This window comes from Aedes aegypti, chromosome 1 (assembly GCF_002204515.2).
Source record: "Aedes aegypti strain LVP_AGWG chromosome 1, AaegL5.0 Primary Assembly, whole genome shotgun sequence".
Taxonomy (NCBI): domain Eukaryota; kingdom Metazoa; phylum Arthropoda; class Insecta; order Diptera; family Culicidae; genus Aedes; species Aedes aegypti.
Genome location: NC_035107.1, coordinates 131,861,401 through 131,886,927, shown reverse-complemented (window position 1 = coordinate 131,886,927; position 25,527 = coordinate 131,861,401). Strand labels below are relative to the sequence as shown.

The window sequence follows — 25,527 nt, the reverse complement described above, 5'->3', positions numbered from 1 at the left end:
AATGATCATTAAAACATGCACCTCTTTCCCTCTATCTCGCTTGGCAAACGGAACCAGAGAAGCAGGCGAAGATGAGATTTACGATCTTTTTCGTTGCATTTCTCTTCCAAGAGTCCACGGAACTGCATGCAAATATTGCTACTGTAGGAACATACTACAATGCATCGCGGTGTTTTTTGCTAGACTAGTCTGCTGGAAGTCGGCAATAGCGGCAAGTATAATGGCACACGTTGAGGTGGAAATAAATTTACGGGTCCCATATGTGAGTATGCCATATTGCAACTGCAGGATAGCTACTACACCTTGTGCCAGTGAAACTTTCCGTACGCGATGAGCAATGGAAGCTGATAGCTGATACTGCTGACTTTATTAGAGAAAACCCGTTCGAGCATTCGCCTGGTGTTCAAATTTAGATATTTTTATAAGGCCCAAGTAAAATTTGAGCAATTGCCAAAACTGAAAAAGCAGTATTCTCGGTTTTATTCAACAAATCAAGAAAATAAAAAAACAGCCTTTTTTTGCAAATGAAACGATTGTTTGCTTATATTTTGCTCGTTTTCTCAATCATAACGAAGAAAAAACTTTAAAAACTCCGAATGATTATCTGTTGATCATGAAAACTGACGTCTAATCAATATTGGAAACATGACGTTTTAGATGTATGCCTAATCATTCTTGACCAAATTCATAGTTTTAATTTTTTTACAAGATAATGAATACTGAAAGTCTATTAAGACAGTTACAAAATTCCAAGCCTTTTTGTGCAAAATATGTTTTATGAAGATTATCTTTTTTTCATTGAAAGCGGTTGAATTACCAAAAATGATTTAACAGGTGGTGACAATCCGTAAATAGCTTGCAGCAATTTTCATTCAAATTATTTATAACGCAATTCATAGAAATCCAAGTTACGCTATTAAAATTGGGCAAATTGTTTCCCGATCGGGCAAGCAATTACGGTGTCAATCACGTCAAACTGGGAAATGTAGCTACGCATACGAATCAGAGATTTGGCTAGGTACGTGCTCGTTCTAACTAGCTTTGAATGATGGGGCCGGCTATCAAGATCACAAAATAGAACAATGAAGTGGCACCTGCGTGGAGGATTAGTATAAGTCAGAAGCGACACAACTACTCCGATGGGATTCACCGTTCTCTCCTCCCGGGGTAAAATAATTGAACAACATTGCAAACAAAAGAAAGATGATAATGACCTGATTGTTCTGTTTTGCATAGAACAGGTTTATTTCCGGTTTCCGCCAGCGGCTAGCTGAGGGATTTTTTTCTGCTTCATGTCTACGTGCAATTCTGCTTCTTAATAGGGAGAGAACATTTTCAAACGATATTTTTCAATTTAGATGACATTTTTGGACATTAACATGCCAGTTTAGAAATTTACAGTTCATTTCTTCATTTTTAATACATCTTCGAACTAAGACTATGAATGGGAGGTTAAGAAATGAACACATATTTAAAGATAGTGTGCACATTACGAAAAAAAGTATTTTCACAGTTGACAGGAACTAATATTTTTTTAATTGTATAATTAAGAGCTTTATCAACAACAAGAACGTGGCCAGGACTTCCATCGGAGGCAAGCGAACAACCATGGGAGCATTATTTAACAAATTTTCTCAATTTGAAATGTCTGGTAATGATTAAATAAATAGGCAAACAATAATTGAATGAATGATAGTGGAAGCACTGGTTTTGGCAATAGCGCTAATTATAGCCATAGTGGATTACAAACCTTTTTACGAGGCAAATCTGCATGAAAAATATCATGTTTAGTAGACTACATTAACACGATAGAGCTATATTAGTTTGCTAGTCCTATTTCAGGCCTGCCTTAGCTTTTTGTCCCTTTTTCGAGATACATGGTTAGTGCGTTCTCAATAATATTTCGATCGCATTTTTTTTACCTGTAATAATATTTGTATCAAAATCTTTGCTAGTGATAAGTTCGGCCCACAAGTCACATAAATGGTTTCACTGAGCTGCATGACTTGCTAAGAGTTTGCACTAAAGTCGAATTTTTGTTCATGGATTTATCAGATATAATACCAAGCTTTCTTTTAACAAACATAATTCTCAGATTGGACCATTATTGCGAGCGCACCAGCCATTTATTTTTAAAAAAGAGCCAAAAAAGTTGGACAGGCCTTTCACAATTGATTAAAAAAATAAGAAAAATATTTTTTTCCTTGCAATTTTGACTTACACACCTAATCTGGTAAATGCTGGGCATGGCGTACCATTGGTACCTTGCGTAACTGAAGGAAAAATAATAGACCTCCTATGGGTGGTCCTTAGCTTCCTGCCCAGCAACACCTATCCCTACCTCCTCTCGGTACTTGCCGGGATACGAGCAACCTTAAGGAAGATCGTGTAACCAGTGGGAACTTTGGTCGTATGCTGACAGAGAAGGCACTATGGGCCAAAAATCAAAATTTCGCGACAAAATTCCAAACAGCTTTGAAATGAACAAAAATCAACCTGAACGTGATACAAATTTAAGAAAACATGAAAAAAATCGGGTTTGGGACGACGAAGATCCATTTTGAATTGAATTGAGAATATTTGTAAGGATTATGATTATTTGAAAATATATATTGATTAAGGCATTCTTACTTCAAATTCTCTCATGTTTCATATTACAAAATACATTGTACATTTTCAAAAACATGATTCATACAATTGAAAGTATTTCGAATGTACATTATAAAGTTTCTGAAAGCCTGAAAACTGTGTTCATGAAGTCATAGTTGCTCGAAATGCATTGACAACTGTTCATTTATTATATTTACTGGTTTTTCACGGTACCATAAAATGGGGTGTTAAGGGATCAAAAAAAAAATTCTAATTAAATTTCGAACAACTACTAGTATGCCAATAATTGAACAAAATACAGTCCTATCATTCTCCTGGCGTGTATATCAAAAGCCAATTACAATGAAGACGATCCTATAGCAGATTTGTAAAATAGTCATAAAAATGTGTGATTTTTGATGAAAATGCAAAATGGGGTGTTAAGGAATTTGAGCTTTGTAAATAAAATTATATTTTGCCAACAGCAAAATAAAATATATTGGTAAATATTGTTTATGTGTCCCTTCAACTCTAAAGGTCTTGTACAATTTAAAAATGATATTACTTCAATACAATTCAAGTTGGAACTCCTAAAACGTTAACCGTTTTATTTTAACTGCTGATTCTATTTTCAAGCAAGCAATCAGTGCATCGCACAATACTTATATGTAGTATTCGTAGCCTAAAACAGTGCAGAGCAACTTTGTCAAAAGAAGGACAATTTCAGCAAGTTTTTAGTTTGAATAGGGCAAGTGTCCAATTTGCCTTTTAAATAAAGCACCACACCGAAAAACGGACTTGCATGTAACACCCACGATCATATCGGAAAAAATCCTAACGAAAATTTTCAATATAGCGGAAATCGCACACACTATATCACAAAGTACTCAACAACACTTAACACATGCGCACGAAGCCTAAAAAGTTTTCCAAAAATACCTCGAAAATAATCTTATATTTCAATAAGTTATCTAGGACCTAGGTAGTGCTTAAAAGAATCAATAGCTTCAAAACCATCTCAAATAAGATAATCATTCCTATTTCCAAATTTTTAAACAATGTGATGGAACAAGTTTTGAAAATGTTATTATGAAAACCCCATATTCACATAAATCAGTTCTTATCTACATTTTCCTACCAATTTTACCAAATTTCGAGATAAGTCATTTTTGGTGATATTCAATGACTTACGATATAGATCCCTCAACTTTACTGTTGGGATGTGGCTCAAACCAAGTTTAGTGGACTGTATGAAATAGGGGGGTCACTTCCAACATCGAGATTCTTGTGTTCTATGAGCTCATCTAGTTCTATTCCTTCCGTTAAGGTGAAGATGAATCGAAGCCAAACTTGAAATTTTCAATAGCACGAATCTGGAGATCCGGACACCCATTTCAGCAGAAAACTTAATCGATTGGTCACCACCAGCTAGTGACCAATCGATAAAGTTTTCAGCTTAAACGGATGTTTGGTTTTCCAGATCCGTGCTCTCGAAAATTTGAGGTTTGGCTTCGATTCATCTTCACCTTAATGGTTCATTTAAAACTCCGCCCAGTAGTCAACAATTAACACTTTATTTAAAGTATACCAATAATTAATACCTAGACATATTTACAGTAATTTATTACAAACTAACAGTTACACGATACAACACTTATGATGGCTCGAAACCTAGTGAATACAATTTACAAATACCCTAGGGAGCATTCGTGCCTTATAAAACCGAAGTTATCTGAGAACCTTATTATTTCACTACGCACTCAAGGGGGTTAACTTTATTCCTTTCTGGCATTACGTCCCCACTGGGACAAAGCTTGCTTCTCAGCTTAGTGTTCTTATGAGCACTTCCACAGTTATTAACTGAGAGCTTACTGTGCCAATAACCATTTTTGCATGTGTATATCGTGTGGCAGGTACAAAGATACTCTATGCCCTAGGAAGTCGAGAAAATTTCCTTTACGAAAAGATCCTCGACCGGTGGGATTCGAACCCACGACCCTCAGCTTGGTCTTGCTGAATTATTGCGCGTTAACCGCTACGGCTATCTGGGCCTCTAAGGGGGTTAACTGTGCAGACCAAAATAATTCTCCTATCTGTTAATAATGAGGTATGCTACTCCTCGACATTTACATTGCAGGTTAACTTCACGGAACATCCCAAAATTATATTGAAATATATTACGGCATAAATCGAATAAGTTTAGTTACATAGAAAAGTTATAATAGATAATCCCTTAACACCCCACTTATTTTCAAAACGATACTTTTTTCATAAAAGTTTTTAAAAATCGAAACCCAGCTATAATTTTAAGAAGTTTTTGTCTGTACTATGATCTAAATTAAATTTACTTATCTTCTACGTTACTCGCAATTTTTTTCGAAATATATTCCATGGTTTTGTAGATGAATGTATTTTGCTCATAAAATTCGAACAAAAGTGTTTTGAAACGTTTTCAGTTTCTAGAAACCACAAGACTTCATATTAATAGACAGCTCCTATTACATAATGCAGTTCACAATCCGCCGAACAAATCGAGCATTTCAGATGACTTATATATCGACTTTCAACGTTTCTGTGATTTGTCGAACTTGATTGAGAAGTTCAATCCCATAAAACCCCACGTGTCCTTAACACCCCATTTTACGGTACATTTATATTTAGCTCATCATTTGCACATTAAAATTTTATATCCCATCGTTTCCACTGTACAGAAACTATGGCATAGCCATAAAATCATCTGAGAGTCATATACTGCCCATAAAAGCATAATTACCCCATTGAGAAAACAGTACTCAAAGTTTCAAGTTTGTCTTCTCATACAAATGTTTATAATTTTCTAATACATTTCTGCATGCTATATTCTTTTAGCATCACCACACAGATAAATCTTTTTGCTTCTATTGATCAGCAAAATATATAAACATGAACACAATTGAAATGTTGCAGTAGTTAGTCGGTTTGATAGTTCATATAGAGACTGTTATGCCTCTAATTTTCATTATGGGACTGCACTAGCTTCATGTTTTTCCACAAAATTTTCAAACAAAGTGTGATTTTTTTATATGCACGGTAAAGTATATATTAAAACATGAATGTTGTGACGAATGATGGTGTTGGTTCTAAAATCCATATGGGACAGTTAGGCTTTAATGGGCAGTATGGGTATTGTCTCAAATGGAACAAGTTATTATGAATTACATATTTGTAGTTATATATATTTTTGATTTTAAATTGAAATAAATCAAGCAGAATTCCTAATCTTCATTTGCTTTCAACGAAATTAGATGACTCGTTTATGAAAATTCAATAGTTCATATGATTAAACTACTAACATTGTCCCGACGCTTAAGTTGCCTATATTTATGGCAGCAATCTAGAAGGATCCAAAGTTTGTTTCAGGTTTCTTCGTGGATAGCCTTTGACCTGGCCATTTGATGGTGTCTTTTTACTTTTTTTATCTCTTATGCTGTATTTTTCTGATATTCAAAGGTAGTATAAGAAGGTAGTAGGTTGTTTAATATTTTTACAATTTAGTAAAGAGTATAAATCCACTCTTAGTGAACCATCAAATTTGAAAACGGGCAGGTTTTCAATGTTTCTACTTGATTTTTATAACTTTTGTAGAATGTTATACCAATGATTTAATTCTGGTTGAAAATAACCAACATGGTTTGTATAATTCATTTTAATAAAAATACTAAATGTCTATATTAGATTGAAGCCATTATGATGTGTATAAAAAACATAGACATATAACAATTTCAGCCGTTTCATATTACTTCAAAAGTATGGTATCTTTAAGTTGAGGTTGTTCAAAAACCAAGCATAAGTCGTGATGTTGGAAGCCTGAAACAGATCTATTACCATACCATAAAAAATATGCCCTCAAAGAAAACTTGTTTTTTTTTTTTGAACTTTTAACCTTTTTCACATAGATTTCTGAATGTCACCTAGCTCATGAACGGAATCCTGCTCAAAAGTAGTGGATTATGACTGCTTTGGATGTTTTTATACCAATCAAACTTATTTAATTGGTTGATTGTATGAACAGCAGCGTAATTGAAAATATAGGGGTCAAAATCGACTAAATTATCGCATGTACTTGAACCGATGTATCTCGGCCATCCGCAAGTATATGCAAAAAAAAAAATTGGTAGCCCATGAAAAAGTAGAGTCTAGGCTTCCACCTGAAATTGGTTGCTAGCCGAATACGGTGGAATACCTTAACTTTCAAGGCGAACTAGTAAAAATATAGTAAATATTACTGGTACATTGTAAAATCAATGGTAATATTTAAAATTAACTTTATTCTTATGTCAGACATGTAAAATGCACCTAATTTGCTTTCCAAAAATGTATATACAAAATATTTTCTCGTCATTTTTTCCCTCAATCCAAATTTTTTTATGATAGGTTGAAATTTTAGTTTTTCAGTTTAAACAATATTAACCTCCATAATGTGCAAAGAAATAATGTAATAAATCAAATAAGAATTTTGGTTTACAATCACACATGCTCTCAATAATGAGAAAATCATCTCAATAATTAATTCGATTGAAAAATGGTTTTTGGACTTTTGCGCGAAATTTTAATATGTGGCCCATAGTGGATGGTGGGGTTTGCTTCTGCAAATCTTGAGCGTATGTACTCCATGTTAGGAGTGGCTCACAACAGCGTCTGTTCCCCATGTCAGGGGCGGCTGATCATCTTCCGAGTGCTAGAGAAGGACTATAGGCTAAACTGTGCCCTATGGCCCGTTAAGGGGCATAGTCCTCCAGAAATCTAGGTGGTTGATGCCAGGCCCTGCAAGCCAGCCATTTTTAAGGCTCATCAAGCAACGAATAATCAACGAGAGAATACGAAGCAGGACAATTGACGAAGACCACAGAGACGAAAACGGACTAGCGATTGGAAGCTCGGTACATGGAACTGTAAATCTCTCAACTTCATCGGGAGCACACGCATACTCGCCAATGTGATGAAGAACCTTGGATTCGACATCGTAGCGTTGTGAGAAGTGTGCTGGAAAGGATCAATAGTGCGAACGTTTAGAGATAACCATACCATCTACCAGAGATGCGGCAACACACACGAGCTGGAAACTGATTTTTTTAGTGATGGGTGATATGGCGGACTTTGGGGCAAGTGTGCCATAGGGGCAAGTGTGCCACCCCTGCTTTTTATAAAAACTACAATATATATTTTCTATTTGAGCTTAGCAATATGTTCCCTTATAGTTCACAATACAATTATCAAAATATGATGAAAGTTGCTTTATTTTTCACGTATTTACATCGACTTTTGCAAAGACAATAAAATTTGAGTGGATTTTTATAAGATTTCGTTGTTTCTAAATAGCATGGTAAAAGGTAAATTATTAACAGATTTTTTTTATGTACTGTAGATCGTGAAACTATTCAAATGTGTAAGTTATTGTGGCATTTGAACGAAAAGAGGATTCAGTTCTACATACGAAATCCAGTTTGGTTGAAATCCATACTTATTGGGGCAAGTGTGCCACCTATTTGGTAAACGAAAATTGTTGGAGTGAAATTTATAAAAATGTAATCATCATCATTAAAATCATAATAATAAACCAAAATGAGGCACCAGTAGTGGTTTCTGAAGTATAGTGGGGGGAATAACTGACATTTTTGCCCCTAAAGTGATTTTTTTCTCTAAATATTCAAAAATAACTTGTATTTCGGCTTATTAAGTACCGTTTTACATATCTACATCAATATTTTACGGTTATATAGTGCTGATCTAGTGTAGTTTTATACATGTTCACTTTAATATAAGGGTAATACATATATTCTATTGAATGGAGACAAAAACAACCATTTAAGTTATTCGAATGGAGTAATAGAGAGCTAGGCATGTTTTGAACCTTGTTATAAATCATCCCCTTGTTACGGTAAACTTAAATTATTTTTTAAATTATCGATTGGTGTATGCTTTGTAAGTAATATTATTAGGAAATAAAGAAAATTTTATTACAAGTAGAATTACATGCGATGTTCATTCGGTGGCCGTCTTGCCCTATATGGGTGGCACACTTGCCCCATAGTGTCGAAAAATAGGTTATTTTGGATGGTATTTGAGAAGCTCCAAAACTAATACTTTTTGAAGTTATTTTCTATTTGAATGATACAGTGGTTATGAAAAGATGTGAAACTAACATCATGAGGCTAAATAAGTGGATTTTATAAGCTTTGGGCAAAGTTAGAGATCAATTTGCTTAAGGTGGCACACTTGCCCCAAATTCCGCTGCAGAGGCGCGTGTAGGGTGGTGGCCGATCAATGAGAGAATGTGCAAGAAGAGCCGGTTCTTCAACTTAAGCATAATAAACGTGCACAGCCCTCACTCCGGAAGCACTGATGATGATAAAGACACTTTCTACACGCAGATCGAATGCGAGTACGACAGCTGCCCAAGCCACGACGTCAAAATCATCATAGGAGATCTAAACGGTCAGGTCGGCCAGGAGGAGGAGTTCAGACTGACTATTGGATAGCCCAGCGCCCACCGGCTGGCAAATGAAAACGGCTTACGACTGATAGATTTCTCTGATAGATTCGTCTCCAAGAATATACACCTGGATATACCTGGAGATCTCCACAGCAGACAGAATCGACCATGTTCTGATTGATAGACGGCACTTCTCCTACATTATCGACGTCAGAGCGTATCGACAAAACTCTCCGTCGTTAATAACGTACGGTATCGACGGCCACATCGGTATGACCTAGTGCAACTTAAGCAACCGGATGTCGCAACTGCATAAGCGCAGCACCTTTAGGTTGCATTACCGGAAGAGGGTGAGCTAGAAGAAGCCACTCTTGAGGACTGCTGGAGAACAGTCAGAGCAGCCATCAACGATGCAGCTGAGAACAACGTCGGCTACGTGGGACCGTGGGAGTCGATGGAACGATTGGCTTCACGAGGATTATAGCCAGATTCTGGAGGAGAAGATTGCAGCGCGGCGGTCTGGCTGCAAAAAGGAACCCGGTAGAACGTGGATCGTTAAAGATGGAAACTGCAACAGCATACCCGTATCTTTCGGGAGAGGAGACGGAGTGCGAGGAGATGGAACAGCCATGCCGGTCTCAAGAAACAACGCATCCCGCAACAGCTTCGTGCCGCGATCCGAGATGTGCAGGAATAAGGATGGGAGCTTTTTGACGGACGAGCGTGAGGTGATCGAAAGGTGGAAGCAGCACTTCGACCTGAAAGGCACTGAGATCACAGGCAATGAAGAACGGGACAACGGAGGGCGATGGAAACCAATCAGCCCCCACTTTAAGGGTGGTTAAGGATGTCATTCACCAGCTTAAGAACAATAAAGCTGCTAGTAAGGATGGTATCGGAGCTGAACTCATAAAGATAAGCCCGGAGAGACTAGTCATTTGTCTGTACTGGCTGATAAGCACGATCTGGGAAACAGAAAGCTAACCGAGGAGTGGAAGAAAGGGGTAATATGCCTCATCTACAAGAAAGGCGACAAGTTAGATTGTGAGAACTTCCGAGCGCTCACCATTCTAAATGCGGCCTACAAAGTATTATCTCAAATCATCTTCCGTCATCTGTCACCTGTAGTAAACGAGTTCGTGGGAAGCTATCAAGCCGGCTTTGTTCACGGCCGATCGACAATGCACCAGATTTTTCTGAAACGGCAAATCCTCCAAAAATGTCGTCAATACCGGTCCCAACGCATCACTTTTTCATCGATTTCAAAACGGCATACGATAGTATCGACCACGTAGAGCTATGGAAAATCATGGACGAGAACAGTTTTCCCAGGAAGCTCACGAGACTGATAAGAGCGACGATAAAAGGTGTGCAAAATTGTGTGAAGGTTTCAGGCGAACTTTCTAGTTCGTTTGTATCCCGCCGGGAACTACACAGCTGAAAATATGTTATAAATTTCATTTTATTTTCATGCACATATTTGAAGCATCAAAATAAACTGAAATGTCATCGACAAATCGCTTATTTTTCAATCAAATACACTTTAAATTTAAACGACGATGTAACATTCAAGCATCTTTAATTGAAAATTTATCGTGATGCTGTAAAAATAGATGAATTTTGTTTACTTTTACTATATTTTTATCTGTGTACGTCAAAAAGATGGACTCTCGTGCCTGTTGTACAATATTGCGCAAAAAGCTGTAATGCAGAAAGCCAGGTTTAACAGCCGGGGTGCGATTTTTACGAGACCCAGTCAATTTGTTTGCTTCGCGGATGATATGGACATTGTCGGCCGAATATTTGAAATGGTTTCAGGCAGGTACACCTGCCTGAAACGCGAGGCAGCAAAAGTTGGACTGGTGGTGAATATGACCAAAACCAAGTACATGCTAGCTGGTGGGGCCGAGCGCGACAGGGCTCGCCTAGGTAGCAGTGTTACGATAGACGGGGATACGTTCGAGGTGGTCGACGAGTTCGTCTACCTTGGATCCTTGCTGACGGCTGACAATAACGTTAGCCGTGAAATACGGAGGCACATCATCAGTGGAAGTTGGGCGTACTATGGCCTCCACAAGGAGCTACGGCCAAAAAATATTCACACCCGCACTAAATGTACCATGTACAAAACGCTCATATAGCCGGTTGTCCTCTACGTGTATGAAACGTGGACGATGCTCGAGGAGGACTTGTAAGCACTTGGAGCCTTCGAACGTCGGGTGTTTAGGACGATCTTCGGTGGGCTGTAGGAAAACGTTGTGTGGTAGTGAAGGATGAACCGCAAGCTCGCCCAACTCTACGGCGAACCCAGTATCCAGAAGGTGGCCAAAGCTGGAAGGATACGATGGGCAGGGCATGCTGCAAGAATGCTGGACAGCAACCCTGCAAAGATGGTGTTCGTGGTGATGAATCCAGATGGTACAAGAAGACGTGGAGCGCAGTGAGCTAGGTGGGCGGATCAAGTGCGCATCGATTTGGCGAGTGTGGGGCAAAACCGAGGATGGAGAGATGCGGTCACGAACCGAGTATTGTGGCGGCTTAAAATTATTGATTCAGTATTACCTTTTTTGATGTTAACTAAATAAATGAAATGAAATCTCGCGTGGCAGGTACGATAATACTCTATGCCCTGGGAAGTCAAGGAAATTTTCTTTAGGAAAAGATCCTTGACTGACCGGAAATCGAACCCAGACACATTCATCATGGTTTTACTTTGTAGCCGCGGACTCTAACAACTCGGCTAACGAAGCCCCATTTTTTCATATTTAATAGATTTTAGATTTTAGAGTAAAAACCTCTGTTGAAATAGTCGGGTGTTCTTCTTTTTGTAGCATTACGTCCTAACTGGGACAGAGCCTGCTTCTCAGCCTAGTATTCAGCACTTCCACAGTTATTCTTATATCGTGTGACAGATGAGATGGCAATCGATGCCCAGGGAATTCGAGGTAATTTCCGTTACGAAAAGATCTTGGACCGACCGAGAGTCGAACCCAGACACATTTAGCATAGTTTTGCTTTGCAGCTGCAGACTTTATTCACTCTACAAAGAAAGGCTTATCATTTCGATTATATCACGCTTTTCTTAAATGTTATAACCCAAACAAAAACATAGGCCATAGGATAGGAACATAGGACGGTAATTTCTGAGCAAGTTCAATGGGGAATGCTTGAAAAATTCCCTAAAAAATATAAAAGGATTGCCTATAAAAAATTTCTAGACGAATGTTTAAGAGAATTCTTCGATGTCATTTGATGGAACTTACTGGAAAGATCCATGATTCATTCGTGCCTGGATTTCCTAGATTGGTTTTAAATCATTTAGATAGTTCATTTGAGCTCTCTGGAAAAAATCATAAATCGGCGAGATCTTCTGGATTTTTTTTATATAAAAATCCTTTCAAGGAGCAGGAGGAATCCTTAAGAACTTTCGAAGCAAATGCAAAACTCATCTGGAATATTTCAAGGTAAGAAGAATATCTGAAGGAAACTCTTGAGAGCTTACTTGACAAATCCATCATCCAGCCATATTGACTGGATTTATAAGAAAAATTTCTGCTCATAAGATTCTTTGCGGATTTTTGATTTGAATTATAATTTCCAACACGTTCTTTGCAAGATGTGTGGCTAATTTTTAATGAATTCTTTGAATGATCTTTGGCAGAAACCTGATAATTGGTTGGACTCCCATAAATTTATCAATACGCAATTTCAAATAAATCTGAACGCATATAAAAAATTCAAACAAAAAAACTTTTTGTAGTGAACCGCCATAACAGCCGTAGCTTTGAACGCACAGTTATTCAGCAAGACCAAGCTGATGAATGTGGGTCTACCGGTCGAGGATCTTTTCGTAAAAGAAATTTTCTCGACATCCCTGGGCATAGAGTATCTTCGTACCTGCCACACGATATAAACATGCAAATTTGGTCAATTGGCAAAGGAACCACTCATTCAATAATTGTGGAAGTGACTCTGTTCCATTTGGCCCGTAACGCCAGCCCTTCCTCTGGCTACGCCCATACCCACCAACCCCAGCTTTCAACTATGATTGACTACATAATGGTTCCAATGATCGTCCATAATCCCGTGGGAAATGCAATGCTTCCAGCGGGGAAATTTTCCGCAAACGTTGGTTTTCCACTGATCGGTCTGATTCCCAGCCGAAAACGTAAGCAAAACGAACTTGCCTGACTTCAGAACATCCGTGAGCTTGCTATCAGTTAGTAAGCAAAGCCACAACCATTGAATTATTCATGAACAGGCCCCCACTGACCAGCAGTAAGACTCACACTTTTGCACCAATGTTATGATGCCGTGCCGTCACTCGAGCCGGCAATCAGTTTATTTCGTCTCGGTGCTCTATAGCTTGCAGTGCACTGTGTTTTAATTCCTCGTTTTCATGCGCTTTTTGAATAGCGCCCTAACCGTTGATTTTAGCGATATAGTTTGTTCGGAGAAGTTTCTTGGTATATTAAGGCGCAACTTTTGACGAAAAAAATTTTGTGATCAATCCACCTAGCAGTGAGATAGAAAAACTATTTTTTCAAAACATTTAGATAGACATATGGTGTCTTCGGCAAAGTTGTAGAATTGGCAATTTGAAACAACTTTGTCGAAGACACAATTTTTCTATCTCTTATACTTTTTGAGATATATGCCGTTGTATGTGAATGACCCCTAAAAATCATATTTTTTATCATAACTTTTTTCCAAGATTTTTAACATTTTTTGTGTTTTCTACAAAGTTGTCATAGAAAAACCCGTGTTTTTGCTGAACATATCATCACCCTATCTTTTGAAGTAACAAAGTTATTCATGAATTACTCTTTTTTCAAGGGGTAGTTTAGGCCTCTATAACTGGCTTCGGCGCAAAATGGCGCAGACAACTCTTACAAATCATGAAAGTACCATATCTTCCCTTTCGGCAGTTGATAAAAACTTTTGTCTATAAGCGTCTTTGCATGGGTTTTTACTATCAAACAAATAAGCCTTATTAAAACTAATTCGACTGATAATTCTTTTACTTTAAGAGATAGAGAGGTGCAATGTTCAGCAAAAACACGCGTTTCAAGATGTTTAACAACTTTGTAGAAGACATGAAAAATGTTAAAAATTTCAGTAAAAAGTTATAATCGAAAATGATTTTAAAAAAAAATTTTCATACAAATTTGTGTACTATAAGTTAAAAAATTCGTAACTCTTTTACAAGATTTTTAACATTTTTCATGTCTTCTACAAAGTTGTTAAACATCTTAAAACGCGTGTTTTTGCTGAACATTGCACCTCTCTATCTCTTAAAGTAAAAGAATTATCAGTCGAATTCGTTTTAATAAGGCTTATTTGTTTGATAGTAAAAACCCATGCAAAGACGCTTATAGACAAAAGTTTTTATCAACTGCCAAAAGGGGAGATAAGGTACTTTCATGATTTGTAAGAGTTGTCTGCGCCATTTTGCGCCGAAGCCAGTTATAGAGGCCTAAACTACCCCTTGAAAAAAGAGTAATTCATGAATAACTTTGTTACTTCAAAAGATAGGGTGATGATATGTTCAGCAAAAACACGGGTTTTTCTATGACAAACAACTTTGTAGAAAACACAAAAAATGTTAAAAATCTTGGAAAAAAGTTATGATAAAAAATATGATTTTTAGGGGTCATTCACATACAACGGCATATATCTCAAAAAGTATAAGAGATAGAAAAATTGTGTCTTCGACAAAGTTGTTTCAAATTGCCAATTCTACAACTTTGCCGAAGACACCATATGTCTATCTAAATGTTTTGAAAAAATTGTTTTTCTATCTCACTGCTAGGTGGATTGATCACAAAATTTTTTTCGTCAAAAGTTGCGCCTTAATATACCAAGAAACTTCTCCGAACAAACTATATCGCTAAAATCAACGGCTAGGGCGCTATTCAAAAAGCGCATGAAAACGAGGAATTAAAACACAGTGCAGTGATGTTATGATGCCATCGAGAGTAAAACGAGAATCTATAGACACTATGTACCTGATATACTAGTAAGTATAGAAACATTTTTAGTTCTTGAAAACTGTCATGTTCTGACATTTGTCTTCATACAAGTAAAAGCTGTAATATGGAATGAATCAAACACTGAACATATTGGCACTTTTGTTTATAGCACCGTGATTCATGTAATTGATTCCAATTTTAATGATTACCTGTATATGTGCAACTGCGAGAACCTGAAATGAATGAACCTGCAGGTTTCATACGTTGATACGTTGTGTGTGTAATTTTCACTTAAGAGAAGGTTCATTCCAGTGAAACCGGAAATAGGGGAATTCCCTGAGTACATAACAACACGCTCGGTGAACCATAATTGGAGTTTATACTCGCTTGTTTTAATCATGGAATGAAAAATGGTATCATCGAAAAGAAGGGTGTTCGAAACAAACATATTTTGTCTATTGGAGTCTGTTTGAATGAAATTCTTCTTAAAATCTCAAGAAACTATGCTTTTCTTGAAAGAACTAGTATGTTAGGCATATTATTGATTTGCATTTTTGTCTGGTTATGCCAGTTCATATCCTCTTCTTCTTGGTATTACGTCCTCACTGAGACTGTAATTCTCACTGAGAAATAGCTTGTCGCAATTCTTGAACATAGGGCATATAATCCCTTGCTTCCGGGGTTTCTTCAGGCCCATCTTAATAAGCTCCCCTCTGATACCATCCTTCCCAGGTGCCTTGTTATTCTTGAGCTGTTGAACGGCATACTTAACTTACCTCAAAGTGGGAGCTGGTTGGTTGCTATTGTCCAACATTCCAACGTAGTAATTTTTCCCGCTGTTTTGAACCTTCGTACCTCTCCTCTCAGGTGATTGAAAGGTGGAAGCACTACAATTAACACCTAAATGGCGCAGAGAAGGAAGACCAAGGCAGCAGGAAGAATGGCTTCATCAGTACGGCGGATGAAGGGGCCGTGCCAACTCCCACAAAAGATGATGTTAAGGATGCTATCAAACAGCTCAAGAACAACAAACCGGCTGGAAAGGATGGTATTAAAGCGGAACTTATTAAAATGGACCCGGACAGGTTGTCCACTTGTTTGCACCGATTGATAGCCAGGATCTGCAATACAGAACAGGATTAATATACCCAATATACAAGAAGGGTGACAAGTTAGAATGTGGGAACTAACGAGCGATCACCATTATTAACACAGCCTATAAAGTGCTTTCCAAGATCATCTTCCGCCGTCTATCGCCACTGGCAAGCAGATTTGTGGGAAGTTATCAAGCCGGTTTTGTGAACGAGCGATCGGCGACAGACCAAATCTTTATGTTGCGGCAAATCCTCCAAAAGTGTCGCGAATATCAAGTCCCTACGCATCACCTATTCCTCGATTTCAAAACGGCCTATGATACCATTGACAGCGAAGAGCTATGGAACATTATGGACGAGAATGGTTTTCCCGGGAAACTGACTGAACTGATCAAGTTAACAATGGCTAGTGTACAGTGCTGTGTGAAGATATTGGGTGCGTTATCGGACCCGTTTGAAACACGCAAATGACTTCGTCAAGGCGATGGTCTTTCCTGCCTCCTGTTCAATATTGCGCTACAAGGTGTTATGAAACGGGCGGGCTTCAACATGCGGGGCACGATCTTCAATAAATCGAGCCAGTTCATCTGTTTTGCTGACGACGTGGGCATTGTCGGAAGAACGTTCCAGTTTTCTAAACAGTATACCAGGCTGAAACGTAAAGCAGATCGGGCTGGATTCAAGGTAAAAACGTCGAAAACGAAATATCCGCTGGCTGAAGGAACCGAGCGCGATAGAGCTCGCATTAGTAGACGCGTGATGATCGACGGGGATGAGTTCGAGGTGGTGGACGAATTTGTCTACCTCGGATCTTTGATAACGTCGGATAACAACTGCAGCAGAGAAATTCGAAGATGTTTCATTGCCGGAAGTCGTGCTTACTTCGGACTCCACAAGACCTTGCGGTCTGGTAAACTTTACTTCCGTACTAAGTGTATCATGTACAAGATGCTGATAAGATCGGTAGTCCTCTACGGGAATGAGACGTGGACAATGCTCGAATAGGACCTGATAGCGCTAGGAGTTTTTGAACGACGTGTGCTTAGAACGATCTTTGGCGGAGTATGTGAGATAGGCGTATGGAGGAGAAGAATGAACCACGAGCTTGCGTCACTCTACGGTGAACCCAGTAACTAGAAAGTCGCCAAAGCTGGAAGGGTACCGTAAATTCGGGTGTAATTGATCAGTAGGGTGAAATTGATCACCGTGTCACGCGATTTTATTTCTTACTAATAGTGCACCAAATTCATTGCAACCTATAGTAAATTACCGGTGTTTGTCATAAATTATGTATATTTTTGTATAGTGAAATTTTTTGTGCCAGGGAATGTTCATTTTTATGAAAATTATGTAAAATTCCAGAATCAAGTTTGGTGTGAAATTGATAGCCATCCATAAACTTCTAGTTCTTAACAAGTTGAACATGGTGTAAACTTGAAAGTTTGTGAGGATGCTAAAAATATATCTCCAAAACAGATTTTACTCTCAAAACTCTAAACAATGGGTTACATGCATGCCCTGATTCGCTACTCGCCATATAGTAACGCACATGCGCTAGTGTCTATGCACGAAAAATCGCTAACAGGTAACGCGAAAAATATTTGTATGGCGAAAAGCATCTAACGAATTATTTCTCAAATTTGGAAACTATTTTCGGAAAAATATTTGCTACCGGTTGTACGCAAAGAGGATGGCTATCACGCCTACCAAATATTTTTTCGATCAAAGTTTTCATACACGCTAAATTTTAAGTTAGATGCCTTTCCCTATACAAAATGAAACGAGAAAACTTCTGCTGATCAACTGTGGACATGAGCGAAGCAGGTTATCCATTTGCTCGTTTTGTTGACAAATTTGATTTTCTGCTACAAAGTAGAGAAATCCTTTGGAAATTGCCTACGTTTAGGCGTTTTTGCAGTATTCTTGAAATTTAATTATTGATTATTTTCATAAATATTGTCAAGCATATTTGAATTCAGAAGGCCCAAATTAAGTATGTAATGTTAATTTCAAAACTAACAATAAACACCTTGACAAGTGATCAATTTCACTCCGAAATGGGATTCCACGATTTTTAACTTTAGATCTGATTTTTGGCACTAATATCACATTTGTTAGAAAATTTCGGTGCATGAGCCAATGAGGTTCACCATCGTACTTGTTTTCCTGCATTTCATTGTATGGTATTGATAAAATTTTAGAAAGCATACCAAGTGAAAAATGATCAATTTCACCCGAAATTACGGTACGATGGGCAGGACACATTGTGAGAATGCCGGATAACGATTCTACCCCATTACCCCGAATGCCATTTCCCAGAATGCCACCACCCCGAATTCCATTACCCCCAATGTACCATTACCCCGAATTCCATCACCCCGAATGCTTTTTCCCCGAATTTACAATTATCTTCACATGATGATATTGATGACATTTCCCCATGATATTGGAATTCGCGGTAATGTCATTCGGGGTTTTGGAAATCGGGGTAATGGCGTTCGGGTTAATGGCATTCGGGGTAATGGGATTCGGGGTAATGGGGTAGAATCCCGGATAACAATTCCGCAAAAATGGTATTCATCTCGAATCCGGCCGGTACAAGACGAAGAGGAGCGCAACGAGCTAGGTGGTTTAACTAAGTGGAGCAGGATCTTGGAAGTGTGGGGTGATCGAGAAACTGGAGATAAGCAGCCATGGATCGAGTTAACTGGCGTAACATTGTGGCGCAGATCCTGTCCTCTCAACACCATTCAAGTGTTCGCCGTAGAGCTGCTTCCACCTTTCGATCACCTCGCGTCCGTCCGACAAAATGTTCCCATCTTTATCCCTCGCATTTCGGCTCGCGACACGAAGCCTCTGCAGGATACGTAGAGTTTCTGATAGAACTTTTACGTTTCTTGGTTGCAGTTCTAGACGGCGCTTTTTCTCCTGGAACAGAGGGTCTGCTGCTTCCGCTTCTGTCTATAACGTCCCACGTTCTGTCGAATACCTTGCTGCAGCATTACTACCAGAGCTGCGTTCTTCTCCTCCACAAACATTTCACTCTCCTCGTCGAACTAGTCATTCCATCGACTCTGTTCAGCATACCCAACAATTTTCTCGCCTGCTACGTTGATGGCTGCTTTTATTGTACTCCTGCAGTCCTTGAGACAGGTTTTGGCAAGCGAATTCTCTTCCGGCAACGTTTGTTCGATATGCTGGGTGTATGCTCTGGCGACATCTGGCTGCTTTGCTTCAGTCGCTCAAGATAATACCGGTGCGGACGTCGTTGTTAACGACGGTGAGTTTTGTGCGATATTTTACCATTACCACTTAACACAACGATAGGTCCTGACGTCAAAAATCGTTTTGCTCTTTGTTTTCAAAAATGATTGAATGAATTCATACTGAAGCTAACATAACTTCCTAATTCTATCAGTAGATTTCTGAAAAATGACGTTATCAATCATGTTGGTTACACTTAAAAAAACTGTAAATATATCATTAAAATCGAACCTTTCAGAAAAAAAAAATTAAAATAGATTACAGTCATCATCGGACATCTACGAACTCTAGAACACTCAATGTCTATCATCCTTATGATGCGTAATGTGTCTTGAAAGAAACTTCGATTCGGTTCCAAAATTCATAAATCACGGTACCGATGAGAATTTAATACACAAAATTACAATAGTAACATACTTTTCGGACGCTCCAAGTCTCTGCCACCGGCTTTGAATGTGGATGAGATATTTATATGTCCACGTTAATACCCATACGTAAATAAAATACTAGATTTCTCTTTACCGAACCTCTTTTCTGTGAATACAAGAATCACGATGAAAGTTTGTTAGCATATTTCCACATCAGGAGTCAGGACGCAAGTTCGCATCTTTGAAAAGCAACAGATTTGCATTTTATCATATTAATTTACAGTAGAGAGGATCGATGAAGTAACAACATGTTACTCGCATCCTTACACTAACACACATTTTATTTGATGTTGCTCAACAAGCTGCATTAATCATTAATGTTCCAAATTGTGAGTCACCAATTATTCCTTGAGCCAACCAATTTCGAAAAACTTCGATTCAATCATGCCATCATCCAGGAAACGATATAATCTGGTTCAAAACATTCCAAACATTATATGTTTATCAAAATGTCACGCTACAGACCAATCTGATTCAGTCCGGGTTCAAAAGAAGCTTGATGCATTTTTCTATCAGTTTTATAACTCAGTAATCGAATTGGAATAGCTCTGCGTTTCAATTCAAAACAAATCCGGCACACATTGTGATACAACCTTGATGTGCTAAATATGAATATGTCCACGAAGCACGCTCACAGCTGCTCACTGCATCTACCGGACGGCAAGTGTTTGGAAATTCCTGGAAATACCCCTTCCAAAGCAAGACAAGTTTCTTGATCACGTGTTGGCGTTTTGAATTTTGTTTTGGCGTGGTATAACCGATTCGGTAACCTGTACTGTGACTGTAATCACTTATTGCAACTAACAAGAACCTACGTGTATGAAACATTGAAGAATGATCATGTTTTAAAGTTTGTATTGTATTTTATGCACCAAAGTATAATGGGGATGCCAGATTGATAATTTACTTGGTGGTTCAAATTTTAAAGTCACGTTTACTTACCGTTATCATAACAGTGATGGTGCATAAAATCAGCAGTACAAGCACCAGTCCGTATGACAGCCAAATACTGCACGAAGCTCCTTGGGCCATGATTATTTACTATTATTATCCACCCTTTCACAAGATTCTTACTTATAATCCTTTCGTAGGATTGGACGGATTTTCTAATTGACTAGAATTTCACTTTGATGAAAAACACTTAATATGTCAGACGGTAGGTATCGTTTTACATTTCGATTCTGGCACCTGACTACGTAATATTTATTTCAAATATTCATTTTACATATTTCGATCCTCGATCTGCGCACTTTGTTTAGCACCAATACCGAAGCACTAATCACTGTGACGATGTGTTGCTGCTGTATTCACAATTCACTCTGCCATTAGTAGGTATAAACCACTGGAAACGACTGGATGACCACACCAACTGGATATACGCTCGCTAATAGAGCTGCTCGTCTTTCCAGTTTGTAAGCCCGGTAAATTATAAGTAGTCGTGATTATATTGCGCTCATACACGAAACCGCACGATCGAAGCGAGTCACAAAAACTTATCCATCGGCTGGAGACACTTGTTTGTTGTTTGCGCATCGACTGAGCGAAAACCGCACTAAGCTACCCGTTAAACTTGACACACGTCCGATCGAAGGCATGGAAAAAGATCGACTGATCGGGTCGGTGCTTGCGCGAGAGAGAATCAGCCTAGGCTAACCGATTGCTTTGGATGCGTTTGAGAAGTTAATTAAAGGGAGAAACTTCGTTAATCACATTTGCATAGCATCGCGTGGAGAAATGGAGTCGATGAAGCACTCGGTAAGCTGCCAGACCTGTTTTGATAAGGATGAATCTATGTTTCATTAGAATTTCGAAATGGATGAATCCGTGATAGCAGCTAGCACTTTTGTTGACCCGTCTGATAATCTAAGATTATGAATTTATACAGATGGCAACAATGAAAAAATAGGCCAAATAAAATAAATCTGGTCTGCGGGTTGTTCAACATGACGTTTATTGATGTGAAATAAAACATAAAAACAATGCGAAAACTTTGTATAAGTTCGGAATGCAGCAAAATAGTCTGAGGTCCCTAGCAACAAAATCACGGCAACCAATCATTGACAGAACCGTTTTTATTTGGATAATCTATTATCCTACATTTTCTATGGAAACTCCAAAGCGTAATAAATTTTCTATTGACTCGATGAAACGCTTTCTTACTTGATACCGTTTTGATTCGAATCCCGAACAAATACTTTTCACTTTTCAAAATTTCAGGTATGATTGAATTTATGGTACCTCGAACAATTGGATGATTTCATTTTTTTATGTTGATTTCCCAAATATGAATTATGTTTTGTACTATTATTAACCCGAATAAGATTGATAAAAATAAATTATTAGACAAACGCTCGTTTGAAACATCATTTTTGATTAAAGCTGAAAATGATTGAACCTAACCAATGGTTTTTCTAAACTTTCTATATGAATGATTTAAATCTACCCATATAAAATAGTTTCTAAGTAGCATTGGAACACGACGGAACAAAATGAATTTATGCGTAATCGCTAAAAGATTGTCTTTCAGATGGAAGTTGTTTGGTTTGCCGCTTTTTGCCGCTTTCCATTATATTTTAAGACAAAAAATGACTGTTTTTTAACAAAAATCTTAATTAACTTCAAAAGAAGAAGAGATAGAAAGTTAGTGTCTTCGAGAAAAACCAGGAACTTTTGATTGCTGATAACTTTTCTAGAATAAACATTTTCGCTAAAATCATTTCAGAAAAAGTTATACTAAAAAAACTGATTTAAGGGGTATTTTATACAAAATGCTCTGTAACTCGTGAACAAACATTCGTACAAAGTTGGTGTCTGAACAGAAAAACTTTCATTTATCATTATCTACAACTTTGCTGAAGACAGCTACCCGATTTGAGCAATTATAGAAAAAATGATTTTCACACTGCACTGCTAGGAGAATAGATCGCTTAAAATGTATATCAAAATAAAGCTTATGGTATATCCTTCAACTCTTCAAAAGACACCAACCTACTAAAATCACGACATCGAAAACTAAAAAACGGGCTCTGAACCAATGTAACAAAGTAACCTTCAGCTAAAAGAGAGCTGCCAAAATAAGAACTCCTTACTTGACCTTCTCCTTCAAGTGGACAGTCTCTATTATTAAGTGTTACGTGATTTTGTTGAAAAAAGCTCCTCTCCAAGGGCCCACAAAAATCCTGGTACCGTAAAACGGGGTAACTTTGATAGTTTTTTCGAAGAAAACTTGAATATTTCTGCATGCTGTTTCAAAGAATTATAATTTATATTTTTAAAACAAGTACTGGCATCCTAGCATTCGATTGCAGTTGATAGATTGCCGAAAGATTTATTTTGAATGGATATATAATTTTTCATAGATCGAAAGTCGGTTTTCTGTTGTGGGGTAACTTTGATAATGGAGTATGAATCGAACAAAATTAAATGAATAACGAACATTTGTAGGGCATTGCATATCTCTAGGCGTTTAACGTTATATGGAAATTTCTGATTCAGGGATGTCAAGTCAATTTTACAAAAATCTGATTTATAGAAATTATGATATTTCGTTTAGTATGTGGTGGGTTACGCACTATCAAAGTTACCCGCATTATCAAAGATACCCCGTTTTACGGTACCCAAATTCCCATTCCCAGCTTCTCTTGACACTTCAGTCGTCGTGCTGTTGTATTTTGTACAACACTGTTGAAAAAACCTCGCTCTTGGTTCACAACAGCAGCGTGGAGGCTCTGGCGATAGCAAACCGCGCGACGACTGAAAGGTTAATTAAAAAACCAACGTTTTTTTTTTATTCTGGAGTGGAGGATAAATGTAACCTCCCAAAACGGTTACATTTATCTTTTGTAAATAATCGCTGTAAATAGCTTCTTTTATTTGCCCATTATTTTTATTATTCTTATTATTATTATTTTTTTATCCTTACTATTATTATTTTTCTTATTACTATGCTTATTATTACTACCGTAATTTCGGGTGAAATTGATCATTTTTCACGTTTTTTCTAGTCTGTTTTCTATAATGTTAACAAAGCCAAACAACTAAATGCAGGAAAACAAGTACGAAGGTGAGCCTCATCGACTCATGTATCGAAATTTGTTAACAAATGTCATTTTAGTGTCAACAAATATCTCGAAAATAAAAAATCAGGGGATCTCATTTCGGGGTGAAATTGATCACTTGTCAATGCCATTATTGTTAGTTTTTAAAACAACTCTACATGATAAATTTGAGCTCCCTGAATCCGAATATGCTTGTCAAATTCTGAACAATGCAATATTTATATAAATAAAGAATACCGTAAAACGGGGTATCTTTGATAATGCGGGTAACTTTGATAGTGCGTAACCCACCACATACTAAACGAAATATCATAATTTCTGTTAACCAGTTAAGCAAAACGAATGTAAAACTAAAGAATATTAGTATGACACTTCATGTAAGAGCGGTTTTCACTTGAATCAAGAACATTTGAGGCTTTTTAAACGAATATCAAAAATTGACACAATTTTAGCATTTTCGAAACGCTTACAAACAATCTGTTCTACGATCACTATTTGATGTAGTTTTGAATAGTAGGCCACTTATCTTTGACAGCCTAGTTATCATAGAACTTGAAAACGGTATCAAATCTCTTAGCGAAAAGCATTTTCACAAACTGTGAACATTTTTGTAATCTAAGTCAGAAATTTCCATATAACGTTAAACGCCTAGAGGTATGCAATGCCCTACAAATGTTCGTTATTCATTCAATTTTGTTCGATTTATACTCCATTATCAAAGTTATCCCAAAACAGAAAGCCGACTTTCGATTGTATGATAAATTATATATCCTTTTAAAATAAATCTTTTGGCAATCTATCAACTGCAATCGATAGCTAGTATGCCAGTACTTGTTTTAAAAATGTAAAATATAATTCTTTGAAACAGAATGCATCAATATTCAAGTTTTCTTCGAAAAAACTATCAAAGTTACCCCGTTTTACGGTAGTTAAATTTCAAGAATTATGCGGAAAACGCCTAAATGTATGCAATTTCCTAAGGATTTCAATGATATCTAACATAAATTCAATTATATCAACCATATGAGCTAATTGGTACGAGTTTTGGTGATGAAATCTGGTTTGGGGATATATGTCAAGCATCCTCACAAACTTTCAGGTGTATGCCATGTTCAAATCCTTGCTTAGAAATAGAAGTTCATAGGTGTTTATCAATACTGCACCGCGCATGATTTTGAAATTTTACATCATTTTCATAGTATAAAACATTTTTTAACGCAAAAACTTCACAACACACAATTTGACAATAGTTACGACAAACAACGTTCATTTACTGCAGCTTACATTGATATTTGTGCTCCATTACGAATATATAAAATCGTGTGATACGATGATCAATTTCACCCTTCTGATCAATTACACCCGATTTTACGGTATTATTATAATTATGGCAACTTAAAAATTATGAATTTAAAATTGAAATATTTAAAATAGAGTTTACACTGAAATTTAAAAAAAAAGAATATATCGAATTAACTTCCACTTGAGCATTCCTATCCCTATTCCCAAAACGCCGACTGCACACCGATGCTACCAGCCACAACCGTTGGTAGCCGTTTGACAACAGTGATCAATAAAACTGTTTGTCATAATTGGAGCGGTCTCTAATAGGTGATCAGCCATCGTGACTAATAGGCTGTGCCTTGTAAT

General features: G+C 37.5%; 1 protein-coding gene across 8 annotated transcripts in view; it reads right to left on the bottom strand.

Moving 5' to 3' along the window:
* Positions 1-21,441, bottom strand: part of LOC5577953 (protein spaetzle) — a 51,275-nt gene extending 29,834 nt beyond the window's left edge. For 4 of the 8 annotated variants that reach the window (XM_021847917.1, XM_021847930.1, XM_021847925.1 and 1 more), the window contains exon 1: positions 20,762-21,441. In XM_021847917.1, coding sequence (XP_021703609.1) covers positions 20,762-20,851 — 90 coding nt within the window. In that variant the 5' untranslated portion in view covers positions 20,852-21,441. The remainder of the gene's footprint in view (positions 1-20,761) is intronic. The other 4 variants (XM_021847908.1, XM_021847912.1, XM_021847935.1 and 1 more) reach the window with 2 other exon arrangements.
* Positions 21,442-25,527: the final 4,086 nt, after the last annotated feature.